Source organism: Eleutherodactylus coqui, chromosome 4, assembly GCF_035609145.1.
Source record: "Eleutherodactylus coqui strain aEleCoq1 chromosome 4, aEleCoq1.hap1, whole genome shotgun sequence".
Taxonomy (NCBI): Eukaryota; Metazoa; Chordata; class Amphibia; order Anura; family Eleutherodactylidae; genus Eleutherodactylus; species Eleutherodactylus coqui.
The window spans coordinates 211,579,191-211,603,243 of NC_089840.1; the positions used below are offsets into that span (position 1 = coordinate 211,579,191).

General features: G+C 45.5%; 1 protein-coding gene across 7 annotated transcripts in view; it reads left to right on the top strand.

Moving 5' to 3' along the window:
* PLCE1 (phospholipase C epsilon 1) overlaps positions 1-24,053 on the top strand; it is a 278,460-nt gene that overhangs the window by 40,802 nt on the left and 213,605 nt on the right. For all 7 annotated transcript variants that reach the window (XM_066600696.1, XM_066600699.1, XM_066600700.1 and 4 more), the window contains exon 2: positions 19,624-21,112. In XM_066600696.1, the coding sequence (XP_066456793.1) occupies positions 19,955-21,112 (1,158 nt within the window). In that variant the 5' untranslated portion in view covers positions 19,624-19,954. The remainder of the gene's footprint in view (positions 1-19,623; positions 21,113-24,053) is intronic.

A 24,053-nucleotide genomic window follows, 5' to 3' on the forward strand; every position in this document is an offset into this window, starting at 1 on the left:
AAACTAAAAAAGTTATTGTACGCAGAAAATGGACACAAAAAATAATTTAAAAAATACAAGTACTACATCAAGAAAAAACGATATAAGTTCGGTATCGTAGTAATCGTACTGACCCTTAGAATAAAGTTATCGGGTCATTTTGTTGCAGTTTGTGCACCGTAGAAACAGGACCCAACGAAAGATGGCGGAATGTCGTTTTTTTTTCCATTTCTCTCCACTTAGAATTTTTTTAAAGTTTTTCAGTACATTATATGGTACAGTAAATGGCACCATTGAAAACTACAACTTGTCCCGCAAAAAACAAGTCCTTATACAGCGACGTCGATGGATAAATAAAGGAGTTACGATTTTTTAAAAGGGAGGAAGAAAAAACGAAAATGGGAAAAAAAGCAAAAAAGCTCAGTCACTAAGGGGTTAAAAAGGATGTGCTTCCCCATCACTGATTATTCAGACCACTAGTGATGGGGAAGGGGCTACTAGCAGCTGTTCGGCTTGGGTAGGGGCACCCGACTGCTAATAATGTGGGGATGGATGGTGGAGGAGTGTGTTTTTGCCTTTTCTTAGTTTTTTTTTTTATGCTGCACAGTTTGGCATACCGCACATGATTTTTTAAATCTGGTAATTGGTGTGGTTTATTCTGCCCCGTGTGAATGCCGCCTTAGGCTTACTGACCATGTACAGGTATGTAGTGCCTGCTGTGTGCCGCTTACTGTTACACTCTATGAATATTCCCTGTATCTGACTGCAGGATTTGCTTCTAGACGTGGAATAAAGTAGTTTAATATAATTGTCTTTTTAAAACAAAAAACTGAAGCTGGGAGATTCCTCAGTACCGTCTCAGCGTGCCGCAGTCGCCACATTTACGGACAGCGCACTTGATGTATAACCCTGGATTTTCATGTGACTTCCAAACTCTTGTGAGGATGTAATATCCAGCTGCAATTGTTGATGTGGGGAAAGAGACGGCTGTGAGATAAAGCTTGTTCTGATGATATCATCATTTCTTTAGTGATGGAAATTAACTTTCTAAGTCCAAAACGAAAATGACTGCCTGAATGATCCGGCTGCAGAATGAGGCAGATCCGTGGGTCCTCCGTGTGATGATTTTGGCACTCGCTGTGGTGGTCAGAAGCGTCTCTTCCTCTTTCCTCTATAGGATATTCACTGTCTGGGTTACAATTAGTTACAGCTGCTGGGATGTCTTCACCTTTGTAGTTTGTCACAGTAGATCTGCTAATAAGATAACCAGTATTAATAATATTACACTATGCTGATGTTTCCCAACTCCAGTCCTCATGGACCCCCAACAGGTCATGTTTTCAGGATATCCTATAGTAAGAACACCTGTGGTAACATCTGAGGCACTGATGATAATTACATCACCTGTGCAACACTGAGGAAATCCTGAAAACATGACCTGTTGGGGGTCCCTGAGGACTGGAGTTGGGAAATGCTGCCCTGTGCTACATATCTAGCAGGTCGTGGGTTAGGCACACAGGTGGCAGGTACATAATGGCACAGCAGTTGACAGAGGCAGGATTTTTGATTTTGATTATTATTTAGGTTTTTGCTTTGTTCACTATTTAGGTTTTTGCTTTGTTCTATAGGAGGGCATGAATTACTTAAAGGGATTCTGTCATATAAAAAAAAGAAATTCTAGATGTTAAATTTATTTATTTTTGGGGCTAATATTATTAATTGAGCTTACTACCTTAGAGCTCGTTCACATGTTGGAATTTGCATAGCTAACTTACATGCGCACAAAACACGCGCCTGTTAGAGCCAATGGCTTTCTAAGGCCTTAGTCAGACGGGCGTTTTTTCGCGCATCGCATGACGGATGCGCATCCGCAAATCGCGTGACCGGTGCGCGCAAGTCGCCCGCAAATCGCCCGAAAATCTGCTCCTAGCCGCGTTTCATTAGAAACGGGCCGGAGCTGTCCAGCGCATTGCATTCAATGGAGACGGCAATACAGCCATCTTCATTGAAAGCAATGCGCTGCGGGCGAGCCCGGGATGAATTGTCGGTAAGGGCTTAAATATATAAGCCCTTACCTGCAATTCATCCTAAAATGTGTAAAAATAAAAAAAAATTGTATACTCACCTTCTCCCGGCAGCCGGAGCTCCGTGCGGCCGTCCTGCAGTGGGTGTGAAGGGGGTGTGAGTCAGACCTGCCCCCTGATTGGCTCAGCGCTGAGCCAATCAGAGGCATGCCTCACTCACACCCATTCATGAATTCATGAATGGATGTGAGTCAGACCTGCCCCTGATTGGCTCAGCGCTGAGAGGCAGCAGTCACTCACCCATTCATGAATTCATGAATGGGGGTGTGAGTGTTTTCAGCCTCTGATTGGTCAGGGCTGTGACCAATCAGAGGCAGATCATTCAGCAGGCGGGGATTTTAAAGCCCTGCCGGCTGAATAGTGCCAAGAAGCAGTTCAGGAGAACTGACAGCGGCCGCGGCTGGACTCCGGCTGCAGCGGAAAGGTGAGTATACAATTTTTTTTTTATTTTAACACATTTTAGGATGAATTGCAGGGAAGGGCTTATATATTTAACCCCTTCCCGACAATTCACCCCGCGCACGCCGGCAGCCCATTGCAATACAGCCGCTCCATTGAATTCAATGGGCAAACATCGTTCTTCTCTGCCACAGCTGTTACAGCTGTGGCAGAGAAGAATGATTTGTCTTCTATATGTTCTCAATGGGGTCGGCGCTGCTGCCGCCGGCCCCATTGAGCGCATATACAGAAGAGAACAGGAATCGCAGATAGGTGCGATCTGCGATTTTTTTGTTCTATAATTTATCGGACGAGCGCATAAAAAGCGGTGTCCGATACCATTGCAAAGCAATGGTTTTAAAAAATCGCCGGACGCATGCGCATGCGCAAATCGCGGCTAAAAACGCCCGTCTGACTAAGGCCTAAGGAAATGTTCAGATGAAGGCATTTTAGCTACGCAGAAAAGATGCACCTAAAAAAAATGGGAATGGGAGAGGAAGGGAGATAAGTGGGGAAGGGAGTGCTGTGGTAGTAGTGTAATATGTCTCCACTAGAACTATGGGTGAAGACATGGCTTGCCTGGAATCAGTGAAAGGGAATGGCCATGTCACGGGTCCAGCTGTGGATTGGCTGCCGGCGCCACTGGAGTAGTAACCACAAGCACTTACCTCCAGTAACTTCTCCTGAGCTTCTAAAGTCGCTGCTCCAGTCCCCGCTCTGAAGTGCCCCCCGACAAGTTGTTGTGGCGGCTTGTGGGGAATCCACTCCTATGGCCCCTGCTCTGCTGTTTCCTTCAGCTTAACTCTCTGGAGCTTCTGAAGCCGCTCCTCTGGTCCCTGCTCTGCTCCCTCCAGCGCCTCGACAAGCTGTTTTTGGGCCTTCCAGGGAATCCGCTCCCCCAGCCCCTGCTCGGCTGGCTCTTCTGTCCCGACAAGTTGTGGTCGCGGCTTGTATGGAAGCTGCAGCTCTGTCAGCAGCTGTTCTGGCTCCTCCGTGATGAGCGTCTAGTTGGGAAGAAGCTCCTTGGGCCCCATGCTCAGCTGCCTCCTCTATCCCGACAATCTCTTGTTGCGGCTTGTAGAGAAGTCGCTTCTCCGGGCCCATGCATGCCGTGGCTTCACAGTGCTGAAGGTCTTGTTGTGGCTTGTGGGGAAGCCACTCCCCAGGCCCATGAGTGCCGTGGCTCCACAGTGCTGAAGGTGCTGCATCTGTAGTGAACCGCGGCAGCCAATCCACAGCTGGGGGCGTGACCTGCCCGTTCCCTGTAACTGAGCCTGGCCAACCCATGTCTCCACCCATAGTTCCAGTGGAGACATATTACACTAGTACTGAGTGCTGCTGCACTGCTAAACCCAGAAGCAAATTTTAAAATCCCACTGTTAGGCCTCCCTCACACGGGGCGTTTTGTACAGCGTTTAACGCTGCCTTTTCAGCCCAGCGCTATATGCTGTACAACACTCCAATTCATTTCAATGGGGCTGCTCACACAGGGCTGAAAACGCAGCACCTACCAATGCTGCGCTTTGACAGCGATGCAAGTTCTATTTTTGGCCGTTTGCAGCCCTGCGTCGCCCATTTAAATGAATGGGCAGCGGTTTCAGCACTGCTGAAAACGCGGCAACACTTGGTGCCGCGTTTTTGGCAGCGTTAACCGCTCGCCAATTTTCGTGGTTAGGGCTTGTAATAGAAGCCCTACCACGTAAATCAGTCCCAGCTAGTTAGAGGAAAAAAAGAAAGCAATACTCACCTAGCCACTGCGGTCCGGGTCGCGGCCGCTGGTCTCTGCCGCTGATCGGGGCTTCTCCAACACTCCCAAGTCTATTGCCGTAGGCCAGGTTTGAGAACCCCGCCTCCAGCAATAGAGTGCTGTGATTGGTTGTCGGCACGCTCGATGCCCAATCACAGCCCTTCATTGACTGTCTCAGCCAATCAGTGCCGGCAAGCTCTGATTGGCTGAGACAGTCAATGAAGGGCTGTGATTGGGCATCGAGCAAGCGCCGACAACCAATCACAGCACTCTATTGCTGGAGGCGGGGTTCTCAAACCTGGCCTACGGCAATAGACTTGTGAGTGCAGAGGAAGCCTGGATCAGCGGCAGAGACCAGCGGCCGCAACCTGGACTGCAGCGGCTAGGTGAGTATTGCTTTTTTTTCTTCTTTTCAGCATCCTTGGCTGCGTTTTCAGCCAAGCTGAAAACGCAGCCAAAACGCTGGCATAAAGTTATGCCAGCGCTGCTGAACCGGGTCGGAATCTGCAGTAAACGCAGCGTTGAAAAACGCTGCGTTTCTGCAAACGCCCTGTGTGAGGGAGACCTAAGCTTCTGTTAGCTTCCTTTCATCGCCCTGGGGCTTCGCCTCCTTCCAGTGAAGGCTAACAGGAGTTTACAGCGGGACATTTTAAATAGCAGCGATTCTTTCTCTACTTGTCAGTGGAGAACGAGGAATTCCCCATAGCAGGGAGAAAAGCAATTCCCCTGCAGGAGACAATGAGGGAATCCCCACAGCGGGGAGAGAGGGGCGGGGCTAGAAGGCTTCCCTGAGGGATTCCCTGAGCGGGGAGAGAGGGTGGGACTAGAGGGAACCAAACTCTATCCCTGCCCTCTTTTTCATTGCTATGGGGGAATCCCTGGAAAAACCCTTCTAGCTCCCCCCACCCCTCTCTCTTGATAGCCCCGCCCTCTCTTTGCACTACAGAGAAATTCCATAGCGGGAAGAGAGAGGTTTTCCTGCAGGGGAGAATAAGGAAATCTCCAGCAGTGGGGGAATCCCTTATTCTCACATGCGGGGAACCTCTGTATCGCATTGCTGGGGGATTCCTTCTTCTCCCCTGCAGGGGAACCTCTCTCTCCCTGCAGCGGGAATATCCCTCCAGCCCTGCGAAGATGGGGGATTCCCTGGGGCATTCCCTCATCTCTCTCCTCCCAGAACAGCAGCACTTTTCTTAAGCAACGCTGCTCTGGAACATGTGAATGTGCTGTTTTTGCGTGAATGATGCTCGGGGCTTCTGTGTGGAAGAAGAGTCTGTTCACACAATGTTAAGGGCAGTTGGGTGCGTTTTTTTTTTTATGCGGATGACAAATGCGCGATTTTCGTGCTCGTGTGAACAAGCCCTTAAAATGTAGCGTGAGAAAATGAGGAATAACTGGATTTTTTGTTTCCCTATTTCTGACCATTTTTCCCTACCAAATATTCACTCCAATTTTATATAATAAGAAAGTTCCATATATCCCAAAAGAAAAGAAACAAAACATTTTGAAGTAGATGAAGAAGAAATTTCACCTGTAGAATGCAGCGATCCAAAAGAGAAAATTTTATTCCAAACATCGACATGCTTACATTTAGATTGAGTATAACTGCAATGGTTGAGGGTTCCATATCTGCGCTCGGGGTTCCGCTTTCTTGCTGTGTTCAGTGAACAGCAACAGGGAATCCATCAGGTTGAACGGCTCAGTATGGAATCAAACAGCGCCAGGTGGACCCCATTGACTATAATAAGGTCTATCAGCTTTCCATCCAGCTGCCTAGCTTTTGGATTGAAGAAAAAATGCTGCATGCAGTGCTTTTTCTTTCCGTATTTTGAGTCTGATCTGTGACAGAATCTCCGACCGGATATTCCAGCACAGATATGAAACCTGCCTGACTGTGATCTGTAGATAGTAGGCTGTTATACCATTTAGGAGACTTGTAGTACCTCCTCGAGCTAGTGTGGCTCTGCCCTCTTCACTCACAATTGTACATTTAAAGTTCAGCATTTTACCCATAGAGCGGTCTGAATAGAAAAGAGAATGATTCATCTGTGAGTCAGTGGATACACTGCTTTCACCAAGTATTGTGTCTACGGCTGACCGGTGGTTTCCACATACATTCTGGTGTGACAGATGCCGGACCAAGAACTCTCACAGTGGAATTTTGTTTTTTTTGTATCCTTAGAGTAACACACTGGTTTTCATTGTGTTCTTGGAGACCTTCTTATGTGTTCATTTACATCTCAATAGTAATTCTCTGCTGTGAGCTGGCCGTACAGATCAGATGAGTCAGCTAAAAGGGACAAACCATTTTGGATAACTGTCCTGTTAAAATTCTTGCAGTGGCGGATAAGGATAAATGGTCACAGAATTTTTTTATGTGGCTGTAGGTTAAAAATTGTATATGTATAATATATATATATATATATATATATATATATATATATATATATAAAGCTGCCACATTGAAAAAAATGTAACCTCCATACTTTGTCTTTAAACCGCCTCCCAGATCTGGCATCTTGTCATGTCATATAGCCCTCAGTTTGTTTGATCACCTGGCTGTATTTAATGCTACATTCATACCAAGTTTTTAGCATACAGTTGAGACATAACATACTGCTAGAAAAAGGGGCTACTTAGATTCAACTGAATGCCTTTATTATTGGATCCTGTTACCGGGGAGCCTAAGATCACGATGTGTAATGCTAAATGTTGGCTGGAGAGATGTAAAACTGGCCACCACAGGACTTTAAACCAATGAAACACGTCTTCTTTGGAGTGATGAATCGCGTTTTCTTATCTATTAGTCTCATGGATGAATTTAGGAGAAGCCAGATAATGCTTCAGGCCAGACTAAAGTGTCTAATGTAACATTTGGTGGAGAAAGGAAAACTGTATGGAACTGTTTGGTCTCAAAAACGTTTTGGCTGCTATGGCTGCAGAATGGCGCCCAACTCCTTATTAACACCCATGGTTTTAGAATGGGATGTCCTACAAGCTCATATGGGTGCAATGGTTGGGCTTCTGCAACATTTGTTTAATCTTTTTTTTTTAACTAAGCAGAGTGGAAAAAAAACAACTTAGCCCCAATGTCGACGGGCGAATTTTTATTATAAAATCCGTGGGAGAGCTGCAGCTCAAGGCGCCCATAGAGATGCATTAGCATCCGCAAAACAATTTAGAGCATGCAAATGTGATTGTATTTATTTATTTTTCCCCGGCCTGTGGATCGTTTGCGCGGGAAGAAATTGCAGCATGCTCCATTTTTCTGCGGATCCCGCGGGACAGCTTCCATTGAAATCAATGGAAGCTGTCCAATCCGTGGCACAGCTACAGCTGTCACGGTGGACATGCTGTGGATCTGCAGGAAAAAAGGAGTTTGAAAAATAAAATTGCACTGCGCATGCGTCAGGCACGTCCCCGGCACGTCTGTATGCATCCGCCGTGCTGAAGATAGAAGATCCAGCCGGCACGGAGGAGACCCGCGCTGAATCTGGACATGTAAGAAAATGTATTTTCTTGTCCAGGTCTGCGGGCACGGCTGCATTCTGCTGCGGGATTCAGCAGTGGAATCCGTGCGTACAATTGGACATTGGGTCTCAGGGCTTACTTACATGGGCGTAGGCATTTTACGTGCGGCCAACATCGCCGTAAATACGCCTGAACAGCAAAGGGCACGGCGCATATACACCAAGGCTGCAATGCCGTGGGGCCTGCGGAAACATTCCACCTTCCCTTCACCTTGCCAGCTCACCTCCTCTTTCCTCCCCTCTGGCTGTTTTCAGTGGGAGGGGGCAGGGGCGGAGCTAAGCTCACAGCCTTTGTCTGCAGCCAGCGATGCGGGGGATCGGAGCATATCTCCACCCCCTCCCATTGCAAACAGTGGTGAGGAGAAGAAAAGGGGGAGGGAGTTTAGCAGTCAAGATGCTAAACTCCCTCCCACTTCCCTTCTCCGGCAGCTAGCATAGGCTCCCATAGGACTCTATGTAGCTGCCGGCGGCGGCGTGAAAGTGCCTGACTGGGCGCTTTCACGCTGCGGAAATACGCCCCTGTGCACTGATGCATTGTAAGCAAATGCATCAGAGGGGCAGCATATATCGGTCGGGTGTGAAAACCCGGCTGATAGACTCCTATGTGAATATGCTGTTGGGCAGCAAAAATTATATGCAGTCTTAAAAAGTAAGCACACCCCATGTAAAAAGTTCTCTTTATTTAAAGTATGTGTAAACATCAGTAATTGATTTTCATTCAAACTGTATCGAAAGATAAAGGTGATGTGATTTTGAAACAAAAAAAATAGCAAATTGACTTTGCCCAAATGAAAAAAATTACAAGTATGCCATTTGCTACATTGATAATTATAAGCGCACCGTAACATTTATCATAACCTTAAAGACCTAAAATTGGACTACTGTACATACCCAATGTTAATCACAAGCTGAGTGCTACTATGTTTTTGTGAATGTTGTAAATGTGTAAATACACTATTTTTTGGCAACTGTGCAGAAGATAACAGCATGTTGCTATTTATGCTTTATTTTTTTCTTGTTGATTGTTACAAAAGTAATTACAAGCAACACATTTTTCATGTACGGCTTGGTGAGCAAATAGGACACTGTGTTGTTTTTTTTTTGTGCTCATATAGAGCCTGATCACACTTGACGTTGCAGCTTATGATTTACTTTCTCAGTAGAATGTGACAACCTGAGATGCAACTTTGCTGTTCCATTACAATGTATCCTGGAGCTTATTCTACTGAGAAATTAATTATTTGTCAGTGCCTTTACCTCTGATTGGCACCAACATTTATGGAAAGTTCTAGTGTAGCGGTTCTCGACCAGAATATATAGAATACATGAATATATAGATACATAAAAAGCAAAAAATGTATAGAAAAATTTCACAAATATCAGACGAATGTATGCGTATAAACATAAGAGATTGTTCTACGCGACTGTTTTCTTTTTTTTTTTTTTTTTTTTTTTTTTAATGGCAAAGCTGTCAAATCTATTTACCTTGTTGCAATGTGACATTTATGCATTTGTTACAATTCTACTCACAATAAGATTAGAAGATATTGTGATTTCAATCCTACAAAAGTAAAATGATTTAGAAAATACCTGTTTTGAATAATGTATGTACAGAAAGCAAATAGTTTCTGCCTGGGTGACAATAGAATTGCAATGACGGATGAAAAGTTCTCTCATCAGTGTTTAGCAGACCTCATCAAGCAGCAAGGCTTCACAAGCTTTTTCTTCAGAGACCTTTCTAGCTAACAGATGTTGACACTTGGGCCTCACCAACGCTTGAACCCCATGGCAAAATAAAAATAATCAATTATTGCTGCAGACAGAGAAAGATCTGTGCAGCAGGAGAATCAGCACATAATCATTCAAAGTTATTACATTTTGCCTCCTTAACCTGAAGTAAAGCCCTAATCAAAAATGAAGAAATTCTGGTCTTAAGTTACCCATAAACCTTCAGTACCTGTTGGTTGAATGTTCATTCACCTGGCAGCTATACCCCAACGATCCTCCATACACAGCGCTTGGTTCGGGTAGCGTTGGGAGTATGGGAGTGGAGACAACGCAGGCAGAAAGGCCTGGCAATGGCTTACCTCCAGAGGGAACAAAAGGATAGGGCATTCAATTTCAATGCGCCCCAATCCTTCTTTCCTTCAATATTTGTTAGCAGGCCCGCATACGCATTTGAAATTGTCCAGTCCTGCTGATATTGGCAGGTTCAGATGACTTTTGACTAATGTTCATGGGAGCCTAAAGGCCCTTTTAGATGGGACGAGTGTCAGGAAAACGATGCCCGACACTCGTCCCCGCACATATTCGCTCCAATGCAGGAGCTAGTAATGTTAGCTCTCAGCGGGGAGGCTGCAGACAAGGATTTCCCCGCTTGTCTTCTGCATACAGCTGGTCCCCACTCCTGGCACCCGGCTGTTATACAGCCGAGCGCTTGGAGCGGAGGATGCAGAAGACATGCGGGGTGATCCAGATGTTTTCTGCATATTCATACCTAACGCAGGAGGAAGTGCGGAACTGGTTAAAGAAGATTAAAATCGATAAATAGCCAGGCCCAGATGGAATACGCCCAAGGGTACTAAAGGAACTAAGTGATGTGATAGCTAGGCTGCTATATCTAATATTTGTGGATACTATTAAGACCAGGGTTGTACCATTTCATTGGCGCATTGTCAACGTGGTTCCAATTTACAAAAAGGGGACCAAAAGTGAGCCTGGTAACTACAGGCTGGTAAGTCTCACTTCAGTAACGGGAAAAATATTCGAGGGGTTTCTGAGAGACGCCATCGAAGAATATCTCAAGGAGAACAACGGAATAACTCCTTACCAGCATGGGTTCATGAAGGGTTGATCATGTCCGACCAATCTGATCAGCTTCTATGATGAAGTAAGCTCTAGGCTGGACCTGGGAGAGTCTATTGATCTCGTATATCTGGACTTCACTAAAGCCTTTGACACCGTGCCACATAATAGGCTGATATATAAAATGAGACAACTCGGATTGGGTGAAAACGTGTGTATCTGGGTAAAGAATTGGCTCAGAGATAGAAAGCAGAGGGTGGTAATAAATGGTTCGTACTCTGATTGGGCCACCGTCACTAGTGGGGTGCCACAGGGCTCAGTATTAGGCCCCATTCTGTTCAATATATTTATCAACGACCTGATAGAGGGGCTGCACAGCAAAATATCAATATTTGCAGATGATACAAAATTATACAAAATAATTAATACAATGGAGGACAATATGCAGCTACAAACGGACCTGGATAAGCTGGGGGCTTGGGCAGAAAAATGGCAAATGAAGTTCAATGTTGAAAAATGTAAGGTTATGCACATGGGCAGGAGAAACAGATGTCACCAATATACACTAAATGGGGTACTGCTAGGGAAAGGTGATATGGAAAAAGACCTGGGGGTACTAGTGAATTGTAGACTAAACTGGAGTAACCAATGCCAGTCAGCTGCTGCAAAAGCCAACAAAGTCTTGGGGTGCATTAAAAGAGGTATAGGCGCGAGGGATGAGAACATTCTCCTCCCATTATATAAGGCACTTGTCAGGCCCCACATGGAATACTGTGTACAGTTCTGGACACTGGTGTTCAGGAAAGATGTTACAGTGCTGGAGGGGGTTCAAAGAAGGGCAACTAAACTAATACATGGAATGAAGGGACTGGAATACCCAGAGAGGCTATCCAAATTGGCATTATTCACCCTGGAAAAAAAGACGACCAAGGGGTGATCAAATAACTATGTATAAATATATTAGGGGACAATACAAGGATCTCTCCCATGAGCTGTTTATACCGAGGACTGCGAAGGTAACGAGAGGACATCCGCTACATCTAGAGGAAAGCAGGTTTCACCACCAACACAGAAAGGGGTTCTTTACTGTAAGAGCAGTTAGACTGTGGAACTCTCTACCTAAAGATGTGGTGATGGCAAAATCCATAGAGGAGTTTAAAAGGGGACTTGATGTCTTTCTGGAGCGGAAGGATATTACAGGATATAAATCTTAGAGTAATTGTTAATCCGGGTTTACAGGCAGGTAGGAACTATTAGGGGTTGTTCCAGGGATTAGTCTGATTTGCCATTAGGGAGTCGGGAAGGAATTCCCCCCCCCCCCCCCCTCCCCCCCAAAAGGGCTAATTGGCTCCTGCTTTTGTTTTTTTTTGCCTTCCTCTGGATCAACAACACAGGAGGATAAACAGGCTGGACTAGATGGACATTGTCTTTATTCGGCCTTATATACTATGTTACTATGCATGGAGTGCCCGGCTGTTATACAGCCGAGCGCTCCGTACCGGGTATGGAGAGCAGACCTGCAGCGCTCTGTTCTTCATACCCAGCCTGTCATCAGGGAGTGGTATACAGCTGAAACAATAGTATCAGCTGTATCCCGCTGTGAATTCCTGATAAGGCTCATAGTTGTCTTTCAGCACGCTGAAAGACAACGATGAGCGACAGCTTAACGAAAACTGCACAATGTCAGTCCAGTCAGACGCAACGATTATCGCTCAAGACGGCTTTTGAGCGAATTTTGAGCGATAATTGTTGTGTCTTAATGGGCCTTAAGAGTAAGGTGCAACGATGGAACTGATTATGCCTTGTTGACTATATTATAAGAAATCAAGCTTTGACTCAGAAAATGGTGACATACAGATCTTGAGAAACACTCGGACATCTTGAGGAAGTACCTGTTTTGTGGAACACTGCTTGCTCTAATATCACTTGTGCAAAACTAAAGAAGTCTTAGAAACATGACTTGTTGGGAAACCTCAAGACTGAAGTTCACACAGTTAAGAGTTTTCCATATAACAACCAACCAACATAAATTACCTGCTTGGATACATGACCGGTTTAACCAATCATCGCCTCATATGTATGTAAACCAGATCATATAGCTGTCTGAATGCTCCTTTTGAGAAGATGCAGCACCTTGTTACACTACTCAGAAGTGGTTATCCAATAAAAATCATTCCAAAGTAAGACCTATAATTTGGGAGACCACAAAGAAACTCCGAGTCACAGTAAGGATCTACATACCTACTTTGCACTCTTTCGGTGCTTGGGAATCTTTATCTGGAAAACACTGAATAAAGGGCTGGCATAGAGCAATTTATAACACTCCAAAGGCTCATTCACGTCTGTGTTAGGACTTTCCATGTCTGTTCTGTATTTTGGAACAGTAAAACAGAATTCAACTTTTCCATTTTTTCCCCATTGATTTCAACGGGCTTTCCAAAAAAAAAGCTTTCAGTTTGCTTCCATTTCGTTATGTTTCAGTTCTTTTTTTTTTTTTTTACAATGGAACAAATAGCGTTGCTGACTGCACTGTTATTCCATAAAAAAAAACCAAAAATGTAAAAGTAACAGTACAGAAAAAATTGAAAGTGTTCTTGAAAACCCATTGAAATTAATTAGGACTGAGGGATAGAGACCACTGTCACAGAGACGGATCACAACATAAACAGCATGTCCCGGTGCAGGAAGCAGGGGCTGCCCTCTATTGGGGATCAGCCAGCTGCACTTTTACCAGGGCCTCACCCCTGAAGCCAACCTCCTTATCCAGCAGAGGAAGCTGGAGAATTAGCTGTCCATGTTAGGAGATCCTGCGGCAATAACAATGGATATTGGTCAATAAGCTCCCTTTACCCCCAGATGTCGGGGAGTTCTTCCAGATTTTGCTTCTGAGTGATCCGCATAATTTTAATTATATGGAGTATGAGTACTTGTTCAGGGGTGGGAATGAGCGGCTGGTCGGGAAGAGCACTGAGTAGCTGCAAAGGTTAAAGGTGACCACAAGGCCAGGAGGCAACCAAACCAAGTTGATGTTTTAAGGCTGCGTTCATACTTGGCATGTTTTGTTGCATTTTGAACTGCAGTAAAAACATGCATCAGAAGTCATTGTCCTCATCTGTGTGTATTGGAGCGGAGTTTAGAATACTTGTACAGTAGGCTACATAGAATGTATTGTTTTGGGTTTTTACTTCCAGGTATATGAATACTCAGCTCTCATGACCTGATTGCAGGTCCTTACTCGCACACACCCTCCAAGTATAGGGTTAAGGAGTATGAGCATTATTTTACAGTTTATGGTTAATGTGCAAATTGTAAGAAATGTATGAAAATATGCAAATGCATTAAAATCTAAAAAAGTTCATGTTGTCCTATTGAATTGATATTTTGCTCTAGAGTACAGTCATATGTGACAGATTTGTTTCAGAAAGTTTTGCGACTGCTCGACTCCTCTGAATATGGCCTGAAAAAAATCCATGCATGTGCTGCAGAGAGTGCCCATTCACGTATCCATACATGTGGATAGATACTTTTGGCAGCATACGCATAGCGCTATTTGCTAGGCTGCACTTGCAGGCTCAGCCCATCAGTTGACGGGGAAACACTAATGTTTTTATAGTCATGAGAAAACCACTTTAAGTTACAAAACAGGTCTGTCACTAATTCCCATTTAGACAAGATGAGCTGTTCTCTTACACAGGAGCGATTATCGCTAGTATCGCTGGAAATGCTGACGGCTTAGAGGCAGGATGCGCTGGGGAGCGTTCTTTCCTCGCTGCCTCCATTGACTTTAGGGCTTCTTCACATGAACATATATTGGGCCCCAGTTTCACAGCCGATATATGTGGCCTAAACCCCCTCCCCCTTTCCGCTCCTTGCTGGCTGCCAGCAATGGGAGCGATTGGACTTTAGCTAGTGTGCTAAAGTCTCGCCCCCTTGCCGGCAGCTCCCATAGGCTGGAGTAGAGAGGGGGAGGGGCTAGCTCTACTAAGCTCCCACCCCCTCCCCTTGTCTGCGCTGGGTAGCGTTCTTTCCCCGCTGCCTTCATTGACTTTAGGGCTTCTTCACATGAACATATATTGGCCCCAGTTTCACAGCTGATATATGTGGCCTAAACCCCCTCCCCCTTTCCGCTCCTTGCTGGCTGCCAGCAATGGGAGCGATTGGGCTTTAGCTAGTGTGCTAAAGTCTCGCCCCCTTGCCGGCAGCTCCCATAGGCTGGAGTAGAGAGGGGGAGGGGCTAGCTCTACTAAGCTCCCACCCCCTCCCCTTGTCTGCAGCCGGCAAGGCACAGAGAGGGGGCGGGAAGGGGGTGGGAATTTGGCAGAGCTATCTCTCCCCACCCCCTCCCCCGCCCGAAAAACGGGAGTTGCAGCCGTTGACCACAATACGGCCGTGACGCAGATCACAGTGCCCGTGTGAAGGAGCCCTTAAACAGATAGTCGTTCAGAAGTGACCAGCTACCGTTTTCACTGAGCGGCGCTTCATTCAGTTTTCTGCTTGCAGAAACTGAACGGCTGAACAATTCTCATTCGGTCGCTGCATGCATTTACATGTCACGACTAGTGTTAAGATCCCCGCAGGAGTGAGGGAATTTGAACCATTCTGGATGATGATCATCCCGTGTAAATGGCCTTTAAGGATTAAAAGCTCAGAGCTGCATTCACAATTTTACTAGTGAAGCGGATGACCGGCTTATCTACAGACACATCTCTAATTGTTTAACTGAGCTTCTATAATGCAATTAGTCTAAGATTGCTGGACATTGCCTAGTGTAAGCGTGAACGCATCCTGCAAGTTGTGTGGAAGCCTGCTGAAAATACTGGGAGATCAATGATTGATGACTTGCGTAAAATAGTTATAGTTCTCTTTCGGCAAGCCGTGTTTATATGTGCTGTTAAGGTGCTTTTACACGGCCAATGATCCAACAATGACTGATAATTTGTTCAGTTAGCGTTCCTTTCACACAAGCATAAAAATCATCGTTGGCTCATTTGCTAATCGGTCAGTTTAATTACTGATTGTTCAGCCGTTCTCATTCACTGGTACAGCCAACTGAACAATCCTGTAAAAAAAAAATTTTTTTACAATTTATTATCTGTTTAAACTGACCGCCCGAGCAAACGGTGTCATCGTTTACTTGTTCGCTCATGGCAAACAATTTCACCCTGTCTGAATGCACCCCTATGGCATATGTAGGTCATAGATGTGATCAGTACTCCCAACTATTTGCCAAAGAGCAGCTGTGCTGCATCTGGCTCTTCCATCTATTACATGGTCAACCATTCATTTAGATGCAGGCACTTCTGTCTGTGCCCCGTTGCAGCTTACAGAAGGGAAATGTGCAGTGAACAGCAGATCGCCATGGACAGATTCATTTGTGAAATGTTCGGTTTGTGTGGACAGACAACCCTTTTATATCTTTACGTGGAGCAATATTTGCATTGATTTTTATATTTAAGGCACTATTCACATTTCCGTCCGACGCTTCATTCAGATTCTCTGGCGCAGGTTCATGCCGGATGACAAAGGCATACATGCACAACTTTTTCGTCTGTTAAATGCCGTACAGGCGCAGGAACCGAATGGACCCCTTTATAGTCACAATTTGGTTCTCTTATGAGATAGATCTGTTCTTTCAGGGAATCCCTGTTTTCCCGGCTGCAGGAAAGCGGAATCCCCAGTGCAGATGTGAATTTAGCCTTAGGCCTCATGTCCACGGGAAAAATATGATTTAGGATCCGCAGCGGATTACCTGCACGCGGATCCGCACCCCATAGGGATGCATTGACCACCCGCCGGTAGATAAATACCCGCGGATGGTCAATAAAAGGGATTTTAAAAAAAATGGAGCATGAAAAAATCTGGACCATGCTCCATTTTCGTGCGGGTCTCCCACGGGGACGGCTCCCGCGGGCTTCTATTGAAGCCTATGGAAGCCGTCCGGATCCGCGGGAGACCTAAAATAGGAATTTAAAAGAATTTACTCACCCGCAGCGGGCCGGGAAGGTCTTCTCTTCCTCACGGCCGCATCTCCCTTGCTTCGGCTCGGCGGATGTGCCCGGCGCATGCGCGCGGCACGTCGACGACGTGCCGGCGACGTGAGGAATTCATCCGCCGGCCGAAAAAGAAGATCCGGCCGTGAGGAAGAGCAGAGCTTCCCCGCCCGCTACGGATAGGTAAATTCTTATAAATTCTTATTTTCAGCGCTCATGTCCGCGGGGCAGGAGGGACCCGCTACGGATTCTACATGTAGAATCCGTAGCGGGCCCGATTTTCCCCGTGGACATGAGGCCTTAGGGTGCCTACATATGACCGGGTCGGATTCCGCATATGGAATCCCACAGTGGAATCCGACCCTGTGCCTGGCCAGTGAACCTGTGTACTGTCCAGATTCTTCTTAAGGCTCCTGCACACAGCAGACGCAAAATCAGCTTATGTACTGCAGATGTGCCGGCTGGTGCACATGCACAGATAATCGGATCCCCCAACCTTTCTGCAACGATGATTGCGGAAGGGCCGCAGGTCGGACGGCTTCCATTGACTTCCATTGACTTCATCCGCACGGAATCCACCTTCGAATAGAGCATGCTGCAAATTTTTTTTGCCCGCGAGTGGAAAATCGAAATTGATTTCCTCTCGTGGGCAGGAAAAAAACGTTTTTCCATAGCAAGTTATGGAAGGAGTTTGCTGCAGAATCCCCTCAAACATTGTGGGGTTAGATGTTGCTGGTCGCAGGAGAAGAGGTCGGGGTGGCAGGAGTCCATCAGAGATGTTTCCTGGAATTCCAAAAATGAAGCAGAACCCCCTGAGCCACCTCCTCTTTCAAGTTGGAGGATTTAAAGCTTAGATTAGTTAATCCTTTAATGAATGTAGCCAAAAGAATTAAAATATACCGTTTTCATGATCATAGCATGTCGTTCAGAGCCAACAGAGTGCATGAACGCACAACACCTGCTCCTGAACACCTTCACTTTGTGCATGGCTGGCCGTATACATACAAGGAGATACAGGAAGAAACATCAAAGACTTGGAAAGTAGCAGAAACATTGAGTACTGCACAGGCACCAAATAACAACGGAGCTTTATTGAATTAGACACATAAAATTACATCCATTTTCTGTGTTTAATTGTATAAAGCTTCATTTTTATTTGTGCATTGTCTGGTTTTTCTTTCTTTTCCCCCTACTGTCTATTGTTAAGAGTGATTACAGATCCAGAGGGGCTTAGTGCATAAAGATGTCAGTGTGGTTTTATTAGCAAGTTGCTAACTCTAGCTTCCTCTAAGAAGATAATAATTACAGCACAGAGACGTTATAAGATGCCACAGTCAACCTCAGAGACAGATGTATACATTTTATAATAAGTGTTTGGCCGGTCTCTCACAGCCGGATTCGAATTGTGGATTCTGTGATTTGCAATCAGTGCGGACGATCCGCCGTCATGGGGGTATTAAAAGGCATGTAGTTTTACATTTGCCTTCACACTTAGGGGTACAAATTGCGTTAAAAAAATCGCAGCATGCTCTATTTTACTGCCGAATCCGTGACCATAGTACCTTGCTGTTCCTTTCATTTCAATTGGACTGTCGAAGATAGAAAAGCTCAAGTGCATCTTAAAGGGGTTGTCCCGCGAAAGCAAGTGGGGTTCAGCACTTCTGTATGGCCATATTAATGCACTTTGTAATATACATCGTGCATTAATTATGAGCCATACAGAAGTTATTCACTTACCTGTTCCGTTGCTAGCGTCCCCGTCGCCATGGTGCCGTCTAATTTCAGCGTCTATTAGACGCGCTTGCGCAGTCCATTCTCCCTGGTGAATGGGGCCGCTCGTGCCGGAGAGCTGGTCCTCGTAGCTCCGCCCTGTCACGTGTGCCGATTCCAGCCAATCAGGAGGCTGGAATCGGCAATGGACCGCACAGAGCCCACGGTGCACCATGGGAGAAGACCCGCGGTGCATTGTGGGTGAAGATCCCGGCGGCCTTCTTGCTAAGGTAAGAAAGAAGTCGCCGCAGAGCTGGGATTCGGGTAAGTACTAAACTGTTTGTTTTTTTTAACCCATCCCTTGTGTTTGTCTCGCGCCGAACGGGGGGCCTATTGAAAAAAAAAACAACCCGTTTCGGCGCGGGACAACCCCTTTAAGTAGTTGCATTGAAATGAACGGAGTGGTAGTATGCATGCTCAACTGCCGTTCCATTCATTTGGGGGTATACAGGACCCCCGTTCTTGTTATAGGTGGGGGTCCCACCCATAACATAGTTATCAATCTTGATACAAATGCACATTACAAATGTACCTTTCTGAATTCCCCCTTTTCTTCTGCACATAGTATATCATAAAACTGCCTATAGTCACCACTATGGGAAGCTCAGTGCTTAGAAATGTAAATGGCTACGATTGAACTCAATGGTAGCTGTAAAAATCCCCATGCGGTGAGCTCTCCATAGTGGTGCCTGCGGGGAAATGCACTGACTCTGTTCAGCAGCAAGACTTCAGTGGCACGCCTCCCTCGCCACGCGCCCCATAGCATTAAGTCATCTGCGTTTATGATACCCCATTGATAATAAGATTAGAAACACTTGTAATTCTTAACATATGTTCCCATATTTTTTTCAATTAATGCTCACAATCTGAAAAGAAAATTTTGAAATCAAAGAATTTTCTTAAGCGTTCCGGACAAATACGATTGATGAAAGGTTATCAATAGTTGATTGCCTGGGGTCTACCATTCGGGACCTTGGTCAGTGAGCAGATCGGGTGCCTGCTGTCAGTACCACAGCACACAGGTGTACTGAGCAGAAGCAGATTGCTCCAACTGCTGTATAGTGGCTGGCATTGGTAATTGCAGGCTGGGGTCCCATTAAAATCAATGACAGATGAACCTGCAATTAAGAGTGCCTGCCACTACAGAGGAGTTGGAGGGATTTTTTTTACATTTGCAGTTTTGTCTGTGTCTATAATTTTAACAAAGTCTTTAGTTGCGACCTTTATGAAATCGTATCAGCAGTTCTTCTTATTCTTGTTTATCTCTCCTTGTTTTGTAGAAATCGTATTCTATGGACAATGTTGCTCAACTCGAGTCTCTTGGAATGAAACTGGAAACCACCCAACTGTTATCAGAAATAAGTGCTATTAAGTCCGACTTTTGTTTCTCTGGAGTAAACAGCTGGATGAAACTAACTTTAAAAAATGCATAACTGATGACAATACAAGGAGGATACATAAAGCAAACATTCAACATCTGCAACAGAAGGGAATAGTTTCCATTACACTAATAAAGATTTCCCTCAATAATGTAAAACCTGTAAGGTAAAGTATATTCTAAGTCTATGTATATGAAAAAAGAGATTAAGAGGGCTAATCCTGTGTGTCAAGATGACCTCGGAGGATGTGGCTGCTTCTGCGCTACCGTCGGTGGATGGAAAAGTGATATCTTCTCAGTCAACTGGAGATGAAAATTCTAGGAATACTTTAGATAGCAGTGTTATAAAAAGATCCAGAAGAGTCCAAGACCAAGAGACTGCGGCATCCATAACTGGGTTAAAAGGCAACCACGTTGAGAATTCTTCATCCAAGTCTTTTTTAATAGCAAGCAAAGGAGAAACCCAAGAAAGCATTAATGTGGAAGATCTGCAACAGAAACCTAGCATATCTAATGCTGTTGAGTTCTTCAGCGTAAATAGTAAAGCCTTCGAGAAAGCGTGCAAAGCCAACTTAGGTTTCAATCAGTTTTGCAAGTCGTACAACACTCTGAAAGGTAAAAATGTGTGTATGGAGCCCCCGATTCCTGCAGTGCTGACAGAAATTAATTTCAAAGTGGATGGCTCGCTGGTGGACAGGAGGGCATTAGAGGGTCAGTTCATAGTAGATGATCACGGCACAGATGCAGTTAGCTGCATTCCTACATTACATATAACTTATTCCGCTCAGAAGAGCTCTCTATGTGCCACAAATAACCAGTGTATTTTGGGTAGCCATTCACAGACAATGAAAAGAAATTGCTCCGGCAGTCTTGTCCCCGGCTCCCGTCACTTAAACGGCTATTCTGAAAGCTGTGACAGTTACGATGGACGCACAGGTTTCTGTAGTGAAGGAGGTCATCATGTGAATAATCAATCAAGGTTGTGCTCGGAAAAAGCGCCGCTATTTCTAGGTGACAGCGCTCATGGACAGGATTTACTCTGTGTTATGTCCTCAAATCCATTACAAAGTCAAGCGACTTGCGAAACCTTCATGGATGAAATGGATAATGATTTGTCGAGAAGTAGAAAAGACCGCTCCACTCTGCTAGTCAGGAGGTTTTGTAAAAACTATAAAGAGGTGAAAAAGTCTGTGTATACGGGAACAAGTGCAATTGTTAAATCTCTGCCATCTGGGCACATTGGGACTCGAGCTTGCGGCTTTATTGGGAGAAAGCAAGAAGAGGCAAATGAACTCAAGAGCCAGTGGATAATTGCTCAATGCCTGGCATCTGCTCAAGGTTCAAGGAGGAGAGATTTGTTATGCTACTTGGTGAGAATGGCAGTGTGTCAGGTAAGAGCATGAAACATATTGATTGGGTTTTAGTTGTTTTGTCATGTTAGTACATGTTTTGCTTAATTTTGTTCCTGGCAGAGGTCACATTAAATATTTGTCAGCAGCGTTAAAATACTCTTTTAGGAGTATCCATAGCCTTATGAAGAGATAGGCTGGCTTCCCACGGCCGTCACTGCGCCCCCCCAGAGACCCCAATACTTACCTCCGTATCCGGTGTCTTCCGTCCCGCATGACGCTTCGGTGTGCATGCGCAATAGAGCGCGTGACGCTCCGCAGCGTCATGAGACGCGCCGGCCGCCTCATATGACGCGGCTGGCGGTAGGCGGGGAAGCTGTTTCACGCTATCTTCCGCTGTGTGCTACAGCGGAAGAAAACGTGACGGACAGCTTCCATTGACTGCAGTGGAAGCCGTCCTCGCGTACGCCCGCGGCAAATAGAGCATGCCACGGGTGAGGGTGGGTGATTTTACGGTGCAGTATTCCGCACCGTAAGCATTGTGCTATTAGGTTCAATAGAACCTAATGGCAACAGGCAACGCAGCGGATTTCCGCCGTGTATTACGCGGCGGAAATCCGTCCGTGGGAAGAAGCCCTTATTGCAAATATTTAATGTTATATTTACTGAAAAATATCTAGGGGAAACGGAGAATGAAATCTAGTAGTCAGTTTATGGACGGACTGTACAGCTTACCATGACTTAGTGTGACAAGGAGTATACATTATCCATCACTGTGCTGTATATGTAATAATAATAATAAACTTTATTTGTATAGCGCCAACATATTCCGCAGCGCTTACATAGACAGGGGATACAGAAAGACAAAAGTACAAACATTACAGAACCACGGTTACAAAGTAATCAATTGATGGAAACAATAGGAGTGCGGGTCCTGCTCCAACGAGCTTACAAACTACAAGTAATGGGGGGATACAGAAGGTAAAGGGGCTGGAGATGTGCATGGTATGGCGAGGTGGACAGTGAGGGATGATATACACATAGACAATGGTCAGACATTTAGCCGTGTGACGGCAGAAACAGTATGACTGCAGGAGCGGTTTATGATGGCTAGCAGGGATTGCAGTCAGTAGGTCAGGGAGCATGTTATCAGGCGGAGTACAGAGGGGTTTGTTTAGGGAATTCGGTATGCCTCCCTGAAGAGGTGCGTTTTTAGAGCACGCCTGAAGTTCTGCGAGTCCTGGATTGCTCGGGTAGCTTTTGGTAGTGCGTTCCAGAGGACCGGTGCTGCTCTGGAGAAGTCTTGGAGGCGGGAATGAGAAGTTCGAATTAAAGGGGAGCTCAATCTGGTTTCGTTAGCAGAGCGGAGAGCCCGGGCTGGTTGATGGATTGAGATAAGGGAGGCGATATAGGGGGGCGCTGCGCTGTGGAGGGCTTTGTGGATGAAGGTGGCGAGTTTAAATTGAATTCTGTATTTAACGGGCAGCCAGTGCAGTGACCGGCACAGGGCAGAGGCGTCAGAGTAGCGGCTGGACAGGAAGATGAGCCTGGCTGCCGCATTCAGGATGGATTGGAGAGGGTAGACTCTGGTGCAGGGGAGGCCGATCAGCAACGAGTTGCAATAATCGAGCCGGGAGTGGATGAGGGCAACAGTAAGCGTTTTTAGCGTGTCCACAGTGAGAAAGGAGCCGATTCTTGCGATGTTCTTGAGGTGCAGCTGACATGTTCATGTATATCCTTAGGATATAGAATTAGAGAGACCTTTTTCACCATGAAAGCAAAAATAATTCAACAGCCTGAGCCTCGTTACAGGTACAGCCGCCCCCTGTCTTCACTATCTCCCACCCGTATGGCGTTCACCAGTTGCGCCTCCTTTTCACACCAACTAATCAGCAACTCGTCTGCTCACAACCAATGGTGGCTGCTAGTAAAAGACTGTAGAGTAGTGTAGGCCTACATCCTCGCAGGAGGTTTGCAACAAACCAGTGAAAAAATGCACAAATGTTACATGCAAATTAGCTCTCATTGAAAAGGGAGAATTTTGCAGGGAATATCCGCAGCAAACAACTGGTATGATGCGGATTCCTTGATGACTTTTTGTTCTGCATCATGTGCATGAGATTTAAAGGCTATAGACACCTATTGGGGGGGGGGGGGGGCAGTTTTTTTTTCCACTTAAATTGCATGTATTTTAGCTGGTTATCATTTTTGCAATAAGGTTTCACTAAAACGTTTGCTCCATTTGTCTTCTGCAGCTTCTATACATCACTGTAGCCTAAGGGCCCTTTTACACAGAATGATTATCGTTAAATAATCGTTGAATTGTGAGAAAATGAACAATAATCGTTCATTGTAATAAATCAGCAACGATTGAATGATAATTTGCTTGCTTATCTTGGCGCTCATTTTATGCAGGCATACAAATCATTGGTCATAGTTTCCAAAAGGCGATTGTTAATTCGTTGGCAAACCATACACAGGCATTTCCTGACTGCCCTGATAGACTGCATGAGCTATAATGATGGAAAAATGTAAATGATTATCTGCGTGTGTAAACGGACGTCTTTTCACTTCAAACGACTTGTTCGCTCATTTCAGTGATTAATTGCTCCATGTAACAGGACCCTGAGTCTCAGGAGGAGATGTGTCAGTGAAGATGGACTGATGGCTTGGTTTCCCTCTACTCTATCTCTCTGCAATTTCTTATTAACTAATTTTTAACCAAAATAAAGTGTCTACTATTGAGACCCAGGCCCTTTTACACGCGATCAGCCAGAATATAAACATAGTTCAGATTTTATGCATGCAGAAACTTAATGACGATCAGCCTTTGTAAACAGGCAGTCATTCATCTATAAACGACTGTCTGTTTACTGTGAATGGAGGCAGGCGGGCTAGAATGATCTCTGGCCCGCTCCGCCTCCATCCACTAACGTGGATCGTTCCTTCCTAAAAACACCGGAACGATCATTGCTGGCATGGC